Source organism: Hemitrygon akajei, chromosome 8 (assembly GCF_048418815.1).
Source record: "Hemitrygon akajei chromosome 8, sHemAka1.3, whole genome shotgun sequence".
Taxonomy (NCBI): domain Eukaryota; kingdom Metazoa; phylum Chordata; class Chondrichthyes; order Myliobatiformes; family Dasyatidae; genus Hemitrygon; species Hemitrygon akajei.
The window spans coordinates 101930820-101947378 of NC_133131.1; the positions used below are offsets into that span (position 1 = coordinate 101930820).

Genomic DNA, 16559 nt, shown 5'->3' on the forward strand with positions numbered 1-16559 from the left:
AGTGGGGTGTCAGGAAGGGACTTTATTGAGACCTGAAGACCCACACAGAAACTTGTTGCTCCAAAACAGGTAGATATTTCTGCTGGAAAGCAGCAAGAGTGGGAGAATGTGCAGAAGCCATGCAGGGTAAGGTGAGATGCTGAAAACCTTCCAAGACAGGGTGGAGGATTAAATTAAGAAAACTAGGAGAGATCAGCCAACATTTTCTTATATATTAAAAATAGTTATATTGAGAATATGGCAATAATTTACTTAATCTGAAATTAAACAGCCCAGTGATGAAAAACAAACAGATTAAACCTGAGATTGCTGTTTGGTTTTTATTCTAGTAATAGAAACTAGGCAGGACATCCCATTGAATATGTCGTGGGAAATCAGGATACATCTGGCATGGACACCATTGGTGCAGAAAACACCCTCAACTGAAAGAGCCAAAATTCCAGATTCTGAGCCTGGGGTACAGCTGATGCTACAATAGTGCATCCATATGGTGGAGTGCCATAGATAAAAAACACATTTCAGAAAGGTGATCATCCCAAAGAAGGTAAAGACAGAATAAGTAATCACTAGGTAGTTAAAGCAGATGCAGTAGTGTGGGAGTAACTGGTATTTAGCTTTGAATACTGTAAGGAGTTCACCTAGAACCAAGACTACAATAGCATGGGTGAAGTGTCAGGAGATGGAGAAAGGTAGTGGAAGGATCATGAAGTGGTCTGGAAAACTATGAACCATTCACAGTTTAACTCCTTAGTCCTCTCTTCCAATTCCACTACCCATCTTTTCTTAGCACTTCACCTGTAAATGTGGAGGATGCAACACCTGCATTTTTTATCTTGGATATCAGTGAGATAAAGAGGATTTCAAAGAGTCAGGATAGTTTTGGGAGAGCTTTCATTATGGTGTGGAAGATCGGTGACCACCTGAGACAGTATTCAAATAGTTGAGTTTATGCCTAATAGAAGCCTGGATAGGGGTTTCATCAGCAAATAATTAATGCAAATTCTCTTATGACTGGTTTTCCCAGTGATTTTTTTTACACTTAACATCATGATAGACATCAGAATATGGCTATAAATGTGAAAGAAAGCTGCTCTTTTAAATGTTAAGACATATAATAAAATACAGGTTTTGCAGGACTATTGTCAATAAAAATAGATGCAATATAGAAAAGTTTATACATTTAATTACATAAAAGTAGAATGTATATCAGTGATACCTGACGTAGATTGGAGACCGCTTTACTGAGCACTTATGCTCCGTTTGCCAGAAAAGGTGGGATCTCCCAGTGGCCACCCATTTTAATTCCCATTCCGATATGTCTATCCATGGTCTCCACCAATGTCATGATGAGGCCATGCTCAGGTTGGAGGAACAACACCTTTTAATCTGTCTGGATAGCTTCCAACCTGATGGCATGAACATCGATTTCTCGAACTTCTGGTAACAGCCCCCCACTTTACCATTCCGCTTCCCCTTTTCCCTCATTCACCTTATTTCCTTGCCTGCCCATCACCTCCCTCTGGTGCTCCTCCCCCTTTTTATTTCTTCTATGGCCTTCTATCCTCTCCTATCAGACACCTCCTTCTCCAGTCCTTTATCTCTTTCACCAATCAGCTTTCCAGCTTAGCTCTTATCTTCACCCCTTCCCCTTCAGGTTTCACCTACCACCTTGTCTTTCTCCCTCCCCTTACCTTTTAACTCTACTCATCTTTTTTTCTTCAGTCCCATTGAAGAGTCCCGGCCCGAAACGTCGACTGTACTCATTTCATAGGTATTGCCTGGCCTGTCGAGTTCCTCAGCATTTTGTGGGTGTTGCATGTATATTCATAATGCCATATACCCAAAGAAATGATTAGCAAACTTCTTTTTTTTTAAACTGGAATTCTATTCGGGATTTAGTAGCTGTCCCACTGAATTGTCAATATAGTTTATATTTTAATTCCATGAATGCCAATTATTTTCTGTCTACCTCATTCCAATCTTTGCAACCACACAATCAACTGCTCACCCTCCATCCCCCTGGCATCTTCTCTACAATCCCCACCTCATCTCCCACCCACCTACACAAATACATACACCTTACTAAGTACCACTGCACGATTTCTCCTGTGTAACTCCAAAAGATATTTTGCATGTGTGTCACTATTTGGAAACATCAGCTTAGGACAGCGTACTTTCTCAATGTTCTTTTTTTTCAAAAAAATGTACACATCTTTACCTTTGCAGTTAGGAGCAGAGCCAGAAGTAATGTTCCCATAACCAACAAAAAGATGATAAAAACGCTGATTAACTTATCCAATGATTTCTCCAGACAAAAAATAATCTGAAAGAAAAAGCAAAATACTAGTACTATGATCAGTGACTATTGAGAAAATTCAAGTACTTATGAAACATGCAGAAACTTGTGCTATAAATACATAATTCAGCCATGTGCATCAAACCTGTTGTAAAATGTTCAGGCAAAACCCTCTACAGCTCTCATAAATGAATAACATTCGTGAAAAGTGCAGATCCTTTGATAAATCTGTTAAGAATTGCATCAAATGCAGAAGGACTAATGAAGTAATGATGTTAATGCTGTATTCATAATGCAGACGAAACACAACCAATTAAATCAAAGTCAAAAATTCTGGAGTGTACATTTTTCTTTCAATGGAACTAAAATCAAAATTTGGACATTAAAATGAATTAAAAGTGCTTCTTTACATTCAAATTTCTAAGCAAAGTTGTAACAAAGGTTAGATATAGTGTACAGTACAACTTTTGCAAATGGCCCAAGCCATATAACCATGTAACAATTACAGCACAGAAACAGGCCATCTCGGCCCTTCTGGTCCGTGCCGACGCTTACTCTCATCTAGTCCCACTGACCCGCACTCAGCCCATAACCCTCCATTCCTTTCCTGTCCATATACCTATCCAATTTTACTTTAAATGACAATACCGAACCTGCCTCTACCACTTCTACTGGAAGCTCATTCCACACAGCTACGACTCTCTGAGTAAAGAAATTCCCCCTCGTGTTACCCTTAAACTTTTGCCCCCTAACTCTCAAATCATGTCCTCTTGTTTGAATCTCCCCTATTCTCAATGGAAAAAGCCTATCCACATCAATCGATCTATCCCCCTCATAATTTTAAATACCTCTATCAAGTCCCCCTCAACCTTCTACACTCCAAAGAATAAAGACCTAACTTGTTCAGCCTTTCCCTGTAACTTAGGTGCTGAAACCCAGGTAATATTCTAGTAAATCTTCTCTGTACTCTCTCTATTTTGTTGATATCTTTCCTAAAATTCGGTGACCAGAGCTGTACACAATACTCCAAATTCGGCCTTGTACAATTTTAACATTACATCCCAACTCCTATACTCAATGCTCTGATTTATAAAGGCCAGCATACCAAAAGCTTTCTTCACCACCCTATCCACATGAGATTCCACCGTCAGGAAACTATGCACCATTATTCCTAGATCACTGTCAATTCCTGTGAAAATTTTTCCATTTTTCCATAAACATTGACCTAGAAATGTGCGTCAATAAATCTTTACAGTCATAATTAGAGAGGGTTTAATATACAACTAACCTATCTACAGGGTGTATTCAAAGGTCAAAATAAATTTACTAACGAAGTACATATGTCACCACATATCTAGCTTTATTTTATTTATTTAGTAGAGTCCCACTACCTGTTGCAGGTTCAAGAGTTAATTCAAAAGGACTCAGTGCAAAAATAAGTGCAATCAGGAAATTAATAATCTGTCCTCTGATAAAGCCAAATAAGACAAATGGTGCAGAGATGAAATCTGTCCCTATGAAAGCATCCACATCCACTAGCACACTGATCTTGCACCTATTAAAAATAGAGTTGTCAAATGGCTAATCTCTAAGAGGAATTGAGTTTAATTATTAGACTCAGTTTGAAGTAGTTGAATAGTAGCACTGCCACCATGTGCAGATAAATATTGAATTTCTGTAGGTGCTGTCAAAGTCTCTGATCTTCAACAGGATCTGCTTATCTGGCATAATTTTCTGATGTCAATCTCCTGAGAACGCCTGTGTTTCCAAACAATTATTCCCGTTTAAAACCCCAGAAACTGTCATGCCCTGTAACACGAAGTGTTACTGAAAAGTTAAAAGGTTTGCCAATACATGATTACTATTTAATGAACATGTCAGAATCTGGCTTCTTTGAAACTATTTTAGAATCTGATGATTTTAATTTTAGGTTTTAACCTTAATTTAATACTCTGTGTGATGTTTAAGAGTTAGTTCCCTACTTGCCTCCTGAGATTTCTTCAACGTGATTGCTTTGCCTACTGTCACAACAGGTGAACAGCAATGCCATTTCAATGGCTCGTCACTCATCTCTGAAATACCTGGACAGTGAAAATCAGGATGCACTTCACTGACGACTGCTCAGCATTCAACACTATCATCTCCTTGAAACAAATCAATAAGCTCCAAGGCCTAAGCTTCGATACCTCCATGAAACAACTGGATCCTCAATTTTCTCACTTGAAGTCCCCAGTCAGTTCAGCTTGGCAACAACACTTCCACAAACACCATCAGGCAGTGTGCTCAGCCCCAAGCTCTACTCTCTTTATATTTATGACTGTGAGGCTAAGTATAGCTCCAATTTCCATACTTAAGTTTGCTGACGACACCACTGTTGTTTGCAGAATCAGAAGTGGTGAAGAATTGACATATAGGAGGGAGATTGGAAATCTGGCTGAGTGGTACCACAACAACCTTTCACTCAACGTCAGCAAAACCACATAGCTGATTATTGACTACAGGAGGAAGAAAGTGGAGATTGATGAGCCATTCCTCATCAGGGAATCAGAGGTGGAGAGGGTCATAACTTTAAATTCCTTAACATTATCATATCAGAGGATCTGTCCAAAGGCCAGCATGTAAGTGCCATTACAAAGAAGACATGGCAGTACCTCTACTTTCTTAGACATTTGCGCAGAATCAGCAGGTCATCTAAAGTTCATAGACTTCTGTGTATGCACATTGGAAAGTATCCTGACTGGTTATATCAGGGCCTGGTAAGGAAACACCAATGCATAAGTATGGTCAAGTCTACAAAAAGAGATGGATACAGCCTAGTCGATCACAAGAAAAGCTCTCCCCATCATCGAGCACATCTGTAGGGAGCGATGCCACAAGTAAGCAGCATCCATCAACAAAGACTCACACCATCTGGGTCATGTTCTCTTCTTAATGTTGCCATTAGGAAGGTGGTACAGGAGCCTTAGGTCCACAGCTCCAGGATTACCAACAATTATTACCCTTCATCATCAGGATCCTGAACCAGCATGGATAACTTCACTCAACCTCAACTCTGAACTGATTCCACAACCTACGGACCACTTTTGAGGGCTCTACAACTCATTCTCAATACTAAATTACAATAATCACTATTATTTTATAGTTGCACACTGGTTGTCAGTCTTTCTGTGTAGTTTTTCATTGATTCCATTGTATTTCCTTGAACGTGAATACCTGCAAGAAAATGAATCTCAGGGTATTATATGGTGACATATGCATAGTTCGATAATAAATTTACTTTGAACTTTGAATCTTGAGAATTGAAGCCTGAAAGGAAATCTGCTCTAGCATTAGCTACATTTGTTGAATGCCTGTGGGGTGCACCATCACTTTGACCTATGCCACAGTGTAAGCTACTTTGTAATGGGATGCTCAAGTTGGGACATCATATTTCAACCAAGACCTGATGTAACTCTGCCATGGATAGTCCCAAGCCTGGCTACAAAAGGAGGAGGTTTGGGTCGGGGTTAGCAACCCCATCCTGTAAAAATCCAGAGCTACAGAAACGTGAACATGCGCTCCAAGGACTTCATCCCTGAGAGAGTAAGGATCCTTGTCTAAACTGGCCCAGGTCAGAGTACTCTGGTGAGCTGCTGTCAGCAGTCTACGGCCCAGTAGGGGTGATAGACTTAAATAAAAAACAAACAAAACCTGACTTATCTTACCATGTCAGCTTTATACTCTATATACACTCTATATGCACTCTTACAAATAGTTAGGCACCTTAACTGCTGTATTCATCCCCAGCATTTTTCTGTTTTCTTTCGGATTGCCAATATCCAGTTTCCTTTTACCTTCCCAATCCACCAAAACTGTTTACAGATGCTTTGCTTGTGTTATCAACAAATCTCAATATTAGATCCCTAACTATCGCAGCACTTTCATTTCTTCTCTAAATCAAGAATTCAAGCCCATTGTTTCAAACCCATTCTCCAGTCTACTTTTACTCTTGTACCAAGATCCCACTTCTCCTAAACTTTCCTGTGAAATACCTTAAAGAACAATGAGAAAATCTTACATCATGTTGATATAATAATGATCACCTTTTGAAACATGTCCACTTAATTAAAAAGTATTTTTCCAACATATATTAATACCGTTGTTCTTAATCATAAACACCTCACAATGATGAACATGTTCAGTACTAGACTAAGACAACAGCACTGCTCCAAAGAGTGCTATATGAGGCCATTAGGCCCACAATGAGTCAACCTATAGCCAGGGAAGTGATGACCACCACCTGTTAGACAGTTATTAACCTCTGTTTACCACACCCTGCTATCACAGACACCCTGTGCAATACTACCATCATTTCTTATCTGGACGGTATGTGCACCCATTATTGTATAACATGGTAATTCTTACACTACCATCTTATCAGTGTAAACTAGTAAATCTTGTACATCATATTTATAAGGTAACTTATTTATTTTAGTTTTTTTCTTTCTTCTCTTCTAGTACTTATAATGCTACCGTGACACTGTAATTTCCTTTGGGATCATAGAAACATAGAAAATAGGTGCAGGAGTAGGCCATTCGACCCTTCGAGCCTGCACCGCCATTCAGAATGATCATGGCTGATCATCCAACTCAGAACCCTGTACCTGCTTTCTCTCCATACCCCCGACCCCTTTAGCCACAAGGGCCATATCTAACTTCCTCTTAAATATAGCCAAATGAACCGGCAACAACTGTTTCCTGTGGCAGAGAATTCCACAGATTCACCACTCTCCGTGTGAAGAAGTTTTTCCTCATCTCAGTCCTAAAAGGCTTCCCTATTATCCTTAAAACTGTGACCCCTCGTTCTGGACTTCCCCAACATCGGAAACAATCTTCCTGCATCTAGCCTGTCCAATCCCTTTAGAATTTTATACGTTTCAATAAGATCCCCCCTCAATCTTCTAAATTCCAGTGAGTATAAGCCGAGTCGATCCAGTCTTTCTTCATATGAAAGTCCTGCCATCCCAGGAATCAATCTGGTGAACCTTCTTTGTACTCCCTCTATGGCAAGAATGTCTTTCCTCAGATTAGGGGACCCAAACTGCACACAATATTCTAGGTGCGGTCTCACCAAGGCCTTGTACAACTGCAGTAGAACCTCCCTGCTCCTGTACTCAAATCCTTTTGCTATGAATGCCAACATACCATTTGCCTTTTTCACCGCCTGCTGTACCTGCATGCCCACCTTCAATGACTGGTGTACAATGACACCCAGGTCTCGTTGCATCTCCCCCTTTCCTAATCGGCCACCGTTCAGATAATAATCTGTTTTCCTGTTCTTGCAACCAAAGTGGATAACCTCACATTTATCCACATTAAATTGCATCTGCCATAAATTTGCCCACTCACCTAACCTATCCAAGTCACCCTGCAACCTCTTAGCATCCTCCTCCCAGCTAACACCGCCGCCCAGCTTCGTGTCATCCGCAAACTTGGAGATGCTGCATTTAATTCCCTCGTCTAAATCATTAATATATATTGTAAACAACTGGGGTCCCAGCACTGAGCCTTGCGGTACCCCACTAGTCACTACCTGCCATTCTGAAAAGGTCCCATTTACTCCCACTCTTTGCTTCCTGTCTGCCAACCAATTCTCTATCCACATCAATACTATACCTCCAATACCGTGTGCTTTAAGTTTGCACACTAATCTCCTGTGTGGGACCTTGTCAAAAGCCTTTTGAAAAACTAAATATACCACATCCACTGGCTCTCCCCTATCCACTCTACTAGTTACATCTTCAAAAAATTCTATAAGATTCATCAGACATGATTTTCCTTTCATAAATCTATGCTGAATTTGTCCGATGATTTCACCTCTTTCCAAATGTGCTATTATCACATCTTTGATAACCGACTCTAGCATTTTCCCCACCACCGATGTCAGACTAACCGGTCTATAATTCCCTGGTTTCTCTCTCCCTCCTTTTTTAAAAAGTGGGGTTACATTAGCCACCCTCCAATCCTCAGGAACTAATCCAGAATCTAAGGAGTTTTGAAAAATTATCACTAATGCAACCATTATTTCTTGGGCTACTTCCTTAAGCACTCTGGGATGCAGACCATTTGGCCCTGGGGATTTATTTGCCTTTAATCCCTTCAATTTACCTAACACCCCTTCCCTACTAACATGTATTTCCCTCAGTTCCTCCATCTCACTAGACCCTTGGTCCCTTACTATTTCCAGAAGATTATTTATGTCCTCCTTAGTGAAGACAGAATCAAAGTAGTTATTCAATTGGTCTGCCATGTCTTTGTTCCCTATGATCAATTCACCTGTTTCTGACTGTAAAGGACCTACATTTGTCTTGACCAATCTTTTTCTTTTCACGTATCTATAAAAGCTTTTACAGTCAGTTTTTATGTTCCCTGCCAGCTTTCTCTCATAATCTTTTTTCCCTTTCCTAATTAAGCCCTTTGTCTTCCTCTGCTGGTCTCTGAATTCCTCCCAGTCCTCAGGTGAGCCACTTTTTTTTGCTAATTTATATGTTTCTTCTTTGGACTTGATACTATCCCTAATTTCCCTTGTCAGCCACGGGTGCACTACCTTCCCTGGTTTATTCTTTTGCCAAACTGGGATGAACAATTGTTGTAGTTCATCCATGTGATCTTTAAATGCTTGCCATTGCATATCCACCGTCAACCCTTTAAGTGTCATTTGCCAGTCTATCTTAGCTAATTCACGTCTTATACGTTCAAAGTTACCCTTCTTTAAGTTCAGAACCTTTGTTTCTGAATTAACTATGTCACTCTCTTAATGAAGAATTCCACCATATTATGGTCACTCTTACCCAAGGGGCCTCGCACGACAAGATTGCTAACTAACCCTTCCTCATTGCTCAATACCCAACATATTGTTCTCTCTAGTTCTTCTCTCAATACCCAAATACCCAACATATTGTTCTCTCTAGAGGCCTGCTCTCTAGTTGGTTCCTCGACATGTTGGTTCAGAAAACCATTCTGCGTACATTCCAAGAAATCCTCTTCTTCAGCACCCTTACCAATTTGGTTCACCCAATCTATATGTAGATTGAAGCCACCCATTATAACTTTATTGCACGCATTTCTAATTTCCTGTTTAATGCCATCCCCAACCTCACTACTACTGTTAGGTGGCCTGTACACAACTCCCACCAGCGTTTTCTGCCCCTTAGTGTTATGCAGCTCTACCCATATCGATTCCACATCCTCCAGGCTAATGTCCTTCCTTTCTATTGCGTTAATCTCTTCTCTAACCAGCAATGCTACCCCACCTCCTTTTCTTTCCTGTCTATCCTTCCTGAATATTGAATATCCCTGGATGTTGAGCTCCCATCCTTGGTCACCCTGGAGCCATGTCTTTGTGGTCCCAACTATATCATATTCATTAATAACTATGTGCATGTTCAATTCATCCACCTTGTTATGAATGCTCCTCGCACTGACACACAAAGCCTTCAGGCTTATTTTTACAACACTCTTAGCCCTTATACAATTATGTTGAAAAGTGGCTCTTTTTGCTTTTTGCACTGGATTTGCCTGCCTGCCACTTTTACTTTTCACCTTACTACTTTTTGCTTCTACCCTCATTTTACACCCCTCTGTCTCTCTGCAGTTGTTCCCATCCCCCTGCCACATTAGTTTAAAGCCTCCTGAACAGCAGTAGCAAACGCTCCTCCTAGGACATTGGTTCCAGTCCAGCCCAGGTGCAGACCATCCTGTTTATACCGGTCCCACCTCCCCCAGAACTGGTTCCAATGCCCCAGAAATTTGAATCCCTCCCCTTTGCAACATTTTTCAAGCCACGTATTCATCTGAAATATCCTCCTATTTCTACTCTGACTAGCACGTGGCACTGGTAATAATCCAGAGATTATTACCTTTGTGGTCCTACTTTTTAGTTTATCTCCTGACTCCCTAAATTCACCTTGTAGGACCTCATCCTGTTTTTTACCTATATCGTTGGTACCTATGTGCACCACAACCACTGGCTGTTCACCCTCCCATTCCAGAATGTCCTGCAGCCACTCAGAGACATCCTTGACCTTGCACCAGGGAGGCAACATACCATCCTGGAGTCTCATTTGCGGCCGCAGAAACGCCTATCTATTCCCCTTACAATCGAATCCTCTATCACTATATCACATTGTTTTGATGGTAGTAAATCACAGGAATGGCCGTGTTTCTCGCTGCCTGTGACATGTCCATTGACAACGTTCCTTCTCACTGTTACCGACGCCCAGATCGACACTGACTGCAGCAGGTGGGTCAGAGCTTCATACCCCTTCCTGGTGAGGGACAAGAGACAGTCAGTGGACTGTTCCAGTGAGAAGGAAAGAAATACCATTGTAAGATTGTCCTCCCCTGTCCTTGCCGTGTGTTACTATCACCATCAGTCCACGTGAGTAACTTTGCTCACCACCAGATACCCAGACCCTAAGGGTGCATCTCATCTCCCGATTGTGGGCCTCAGTTCAGACTCACCCCTCCCGTACAATCTATTTCTGCATCCTCTCATCATGTGGGGTTATCTTTTCCCATCGGTATCCTCCTGTGGGACCTCTCTTCCACACCCCCCTTCCTCCTGCATATCCTGTCTTCCTATCCCTTTTCCACCATCTCCCATTGACATTTCCTCATTCACAAACCTTCCTCTCTGTGGGACTTTCTCCCCTTCAACCCTGCCCTTCCGACCCTCTCGTCAGTAACACTTTTCTAACCATTGGGGGATGAGGCAGAATATGTGGAGTTTACAGGGTCACACCGACAGACTAAATAAATCATTAAAGTATCTATCTTAATGTCAAAATACAGATTGTGAAAAATCATCCAATATACTGATTAACTGCTTTTCCCTCTTCCTCTTTTTGATCAGTATTATCATATCAGCCTTCCTCAGCCACACCGAATAATTTGTACATTGAAGAAATTTTCAAAATAAAATTGATGGTCTGACTCATCCCTGTGTCTAGTCTGACTGCAATCAATATTCTAAGAAACATGCTTCCAAAATTTCCATAAGTAAAATGTCACCTGTTCATAACTATACAAGACATTCATAAACAATAAAATTAAAATCTCATGCCCATCCATCAGTAATGAAAATATATGATTGAACAAACTGCATTAAAATGAAAGCAAATCAAATGAGCTGGAAGCAGATACTTGGTGGTGAATTATTATCAGAGTAATAGATGACATTCAAGGAAGAGTCAGTAGGAACTCAGACCAATTTTACTGTATCTTCAAAGAGTGAAATTCCAAATCTAGATCCCCTTGAATGTTGGTGAATACACTTTATAAGGAAAAAAAAAAGAAACATTTGATAAATGTAAAGAGTCTGTACACCCTCCCCATGCAATGTGTGGATTTTCTCCATGCGTTCTGGTTCCTTTGCACAGTCCAAAGTCATACCAGTTAGTCGGTTAATTGGTCATTGTAAACTGTCCTATGATTATGCTAGGGTTAAATTGAAGGTTGCTGGGTGGGCACCTTGAAGGGTCGGTAGGGCCTCTTCCTCAATAATCTCAACAAACAAACAAAAATTGTAGCCCAAGTTTCGGAGAGGTTGCATTCTGAAAAACATTTTGCAAAACTGTTTTCCTTACCAAATCCCATGTAATAAGTGGAGCTGCTTTCTTACTGGAAGTTTTTCTCTCAGAAGTAATGTTTCCACAGGTGCACAGTCTATAGGCAAGAAAACTCTAATTGTATTGTAGGCAGGAAGATTGTGGTTGTAATTAAATAGAAATTGATGTACACTGTTCGATAAAGTTTCATAGGACAAATATCATTAGAGATCGCTGCCCTATCATTTTCCAAAGCAAATCATTTATGTGGCGTCCCACTGTGTACAGGCATTCTGTAACTTATGTCCTTGTTAAGTTAGTGCAGTATACATTTTGTGATGATTTATTTACTTTGACATAAATTCCATGAGAAGATTTCTATTTTCTGTCTCCAATTTTTGGTAGTGTTCATGAATTTTATCGGGACAAATTTCTGTTACTCGAGCTGGCACAGCATGGGGGCACTTCATACTGTGAGCTCAGAACTGCCACATACCTACAGGAGATGGAATGGTTGGATGAGATTAAAAAGGAAGAAAGACTAAATGAAAAAATACTGTCAGGAAACATCTAGGAAGCACTCAAGTATAGATAAAGGATAACAAACGAAAGGTCCCACGAGAGACAAAAAGGTTGCTTTCTTGTGAAGGTGAAACCTACACAAATATCCAAATGAGTATTCTGTCCATCTCCAATAAAGAGTAGACTTGATGCAAAAGAGGAAGACTGAATACTGGAGATAGTAAACTAAAGAGGTTATAAGAAAATGTATCCCAGAATATGAGATAATTGGATTAAAACTTGGCCCAATAAAGGAAAACCAAGGACAATAGTCAAGAGGCTTTTTTTTGACAGAATGACGTGTTCAATTAAATTTTCATAAAATTCAGTTAAGACGGTCCCTGGTTACATAGGGAACTGTCCATGAACTGCCTGCAAAGAAGTCGAAAGCAAATTCTTTCCTCCAAAACCAACATAAAAACCCGTTTCCATGAAATAATTGAGCCTCCCTTCCTGATGTACATTTTCTTTTCTTACTACTGCATCATACTGTCAATTATTTTCTAGTTACCTACACCGTATTGCTCTGCATATACTTCCTATAATTCTTCCATTTCATCAAACATCTACATCCACTCGAACACTAACCATAATTAAACTAATGAAACATACACTGCATTCAGTTATTAATGAATAACTCCAAATATTTTAATATTTGTTAGTTAAATCATTTATGGAAGTATTTGCATATGGTGAGGAAGAAATTTCTAGGTTGCTTCGAAGCATACAAGAGTGCCAAATATAATTCAATCTGGGAAAAAAAGAGAGCATTTGCTGAGGAAATGTATGATAAATGCAGCAAACTAACTCACTCAGAGAAATAGATATTTTTAAGTGTTCAATACTAGAAAGTAATAAAACCATAAGACACAGGAGCAGAATTAGGCTGTTCGGTCCATGGGATAGTCCCTCCATTGCCCAATGCAATGAATATGTGTAATGCTCAAGAGTAGGGAAGTTATGCTGAAAGAATATTTATTAGGCCACAGCTAGAGTTCTAGCTCTGGTCACCACAGCTCAGGAAGAATGTGATTGCTTTAAACAAATTTATGATGACACTAGGGCTGAAGAATTATAGCAATGAGGACAGAACAACGAGCATGAGGTTATTTGTTGTATAACAAGGGTACTGTGAGAAAATTTATTTATAGTATATAAAAAAATTAGGGTTTTAGACCAGGTGAACACAAAGGTTTGATAGATACATTAGAAGTGTGACATGGAACTGGACTTCACTGCAAAAAAAAAGAGGAAACAGAAAAGTGTGCAATGTATACATCTAGGGACCTATAAACTTAGGACTGTGAAGTTTGAGGTAACTAAATTATAATAAACGTCTATGTGTCTTGTATAAATGTTTTGTCAGTAAATATCTGACATCTGTTAGGTAAATTTGGGGCAATGTAAATTAAGTACTTGGCCACTTCTTTCAAAATTTGCATTTGAATAGATAGGGATACTTCTATTTTACTTGGCATTCTGAAAGCGGTTGCTATCAAGCATGTTCAATGGCCAAATGAAGTACACATACAGTACTGTGTAAGCCTTAGGTATATGTGGAAGAGCTGCAGACACACCAAGCCCTGAGACACTGGGCAAGGTCATTTGATTCCTAACATTTGGTTTATTGATTATTACAAAATGTAATGATCACCAGCATGTAATCACCAACAGGCAGAACAAAAATGATCCTTGCTCTCTGCTTATTGTTGCTTTCTGGCCCCGTAAACCTCCGAAGCAACTGTGCCCCAACACTTTGTTCTTCACCTAAGGCCAAAGACCAGTTCTATGAAGCTCTGGATGAGGCAATATTCAGAATCCCAAGCACTGGAAGATTGTACCTGCCGGGAGACTTCAATGCCAGAGTTGGAGCTGACCACGAAGCATGGTCTTCTTGCCTTGGCCATCATGGCATCAGCAAGGTGAACGAGAATGGGCAGAGATGGCTAGAGCTGTGTTGCCATCCTGGACTGTGCATCATCAACATGTACTTTCAGTGTAAGGAATGGCACAAGGTCTCCAAGAGACATTCACAGTCCGACCACTGGCATCAGCTCAACCTATCACCCGGCACAGGGACCTGAACAGTGTCCTTGGCACTCACAGTTACCACAGTGCAAACTGCGACACAGACCACCCCCTTATCAGTAGAGTGGGGCTGACACCAAAGAAGCTCCTTCATTCAGATACTAAGGGCTGATCTGTACAGCAAACCCTGACAGAGTACAGCAGTTCGCAGACACCTGAAAAACTCTCTTTCACTTTCAAGGTTAGTTCAAGTTGCTTTCTTTTTTCCCCCCAATTAAAATATTGTATGGTCATGCCACCAAGCACATCAAATTAACATGCCCTTCCCTCCCACATACAAATTAAGTATATTATGAAACCTAATGGAAATACTTTTCTTAATAAATATTAAGAAATGAATAAATGTTTTCCCTTATTTCTTGATTGTGATGTATAAACAAATTTGTAATATATTCTTCATCTAATCAGCAGCTTTAATTGCCCTTCCAATAGCACAAGTTTCTTTATGTTGAATCAGGGTCAGTATCATAAATTAAGCAAACCATCACCATTTAAGGCTGCTAGAATGTAAGGGACAAACATCAACAATTACCAGTTAAAAAATGTGGAACATTCATGCACGTCAGCAATGCAAGCAGAAAGTAAAAGTAAAAATCTGTAGTAGATGAAAACATCAAATCCACCTCCCTAGCAAAGCAGCTGTTATTTTTCTTTTCAAATAAACCACTGAATCAGGACTATTCAAAATAGAACAGTTTTTAAAAAATACATTATGATGAAAGTTGAAGAATTTACAGCTGATATGCATTTAACAGTTAGGGTTTAAAGTTAGTTTGTTAATATATGTCCTCCTGTGAGCAACTGGTTCTTTAGTAGCAAGACAATTTTCTGGAAGTGCTATAGGATTCACCTGACCTGAATCATCTGACCCATGTTCAAACAATTATCCAACATAAAATATTGGTGGCTTAACAGAAACATATTTTTAAACCGTTCAGCACAAGGCTGGAAAAAATTCATGAACACAAGTGTGCCAGCCAAAGTCTTGGAGTAATTCTGGGTGTAAATATTTTGCTTTAAAATTAATTTCAGCATCTACAATGTTTTGTTGGTAGAAGTACATATATTAAAACCTACCCTCCCATGGTTTAAATCAAGATAATTAACAAAAGAAATTGGAAACCTTGCTGCTAACAATGAAAAAGTAATTGAGTCCATTAAAATCTTAAAACTACGCAATCCATGCTTAAATTAATGAGCGAACAGATTGAAGCAGCAAGCGTTGAATCTGAAACAGCAGCCTACTAGTTACCTGCTTATTAAGCCAATGCCACAGCTTTTGGAAGAAGAACAAATTGGAGAGTTACTGATGAAAAAAATTCACAATAAAACGTAATAAAGGCAGTTTAGGTCAAAAGCCAATGAAAATCTTACCTATTCAACCTGCACAAACATTTTTTTTTGTTGGATCATTGCAGAAAGGAGCATTAACTCAGCATTGGCAAACAGTTCACATAACATCAAACTAAACTGTGCACAGAGACAACCAGGGAGAACTTCAAGCCTGTAAGCTGAGTATCTGTTAGGTGAAATTATCAAGAAGTTTTTACAAGATGAAATACTTTGAAAGGAACAAATGGGAGAAGTGATAACCTGTGGTGATTGGTACTAAATGAGTGTGAATGTTTCTGGTTCAAGTCACCACTTAATCTTCTTATGCAGAGCCACGAGTTCAACCTCTGGGTAACACTCTTGCGCCCATTTAGCATGAGTAACCAAAGAATAATTTTTTTCTGAGATGTGAAGAGAGGAATTGTTGCACACAGTTTGTTTTCTACTATCCTAGTAGTAACAATGTTGTTGACGATCCCTGCTAATCAGTTTCAAACAGACCTAGACAAAGTTGTGGAAATCCCAATCTTGAGAATGTACAGTATGTATAAGGAACTTTTCAATCAAAGTTGCCTGTTCTTTCCAGGCTTTTTTCAGCCTACAGCCTCTTTGTATGGTTGGTGAAGATGTTATCTTGGACTATTGGTTAACAACACGAGTGAATCTGCAGATGCTGGAAATAAATAAAAACACAA

At 39.7% G+C, this 16559-nt stretch overlaps 1 protein-coding gene across 4 annotated transcripts in view; it reads right to left on the reverse strand.

The window, feature by feature from the left end:
- Positions 1–16559, reverse strand: part of tmem245 (transmembrane protein 245) — a 124789-nt gene that overhangs the window by 51808 nt on the left and 56422 nt on the right. For 3 of the 4 annotated variants that reach the window (XM_073054291.1, XM_073054289.1, XM_073054292.1), the window contains 2 exons: positions 15785–15808; positions 2219–2323 (listed from right to left, as the gene is read on the reverse strand). In XM_073054291.1, coding sequence (XP_072910392.1) covers positions 2219–2323; positions 15785–15808 — 129 coding nt within the window. The remainder of the gene's footprint in view (positions 1–2218; positions 2324–15784; positions 15809–16559) is intronic. The other variant, XM_073054290.1, reaches the window with a different exon arrangement.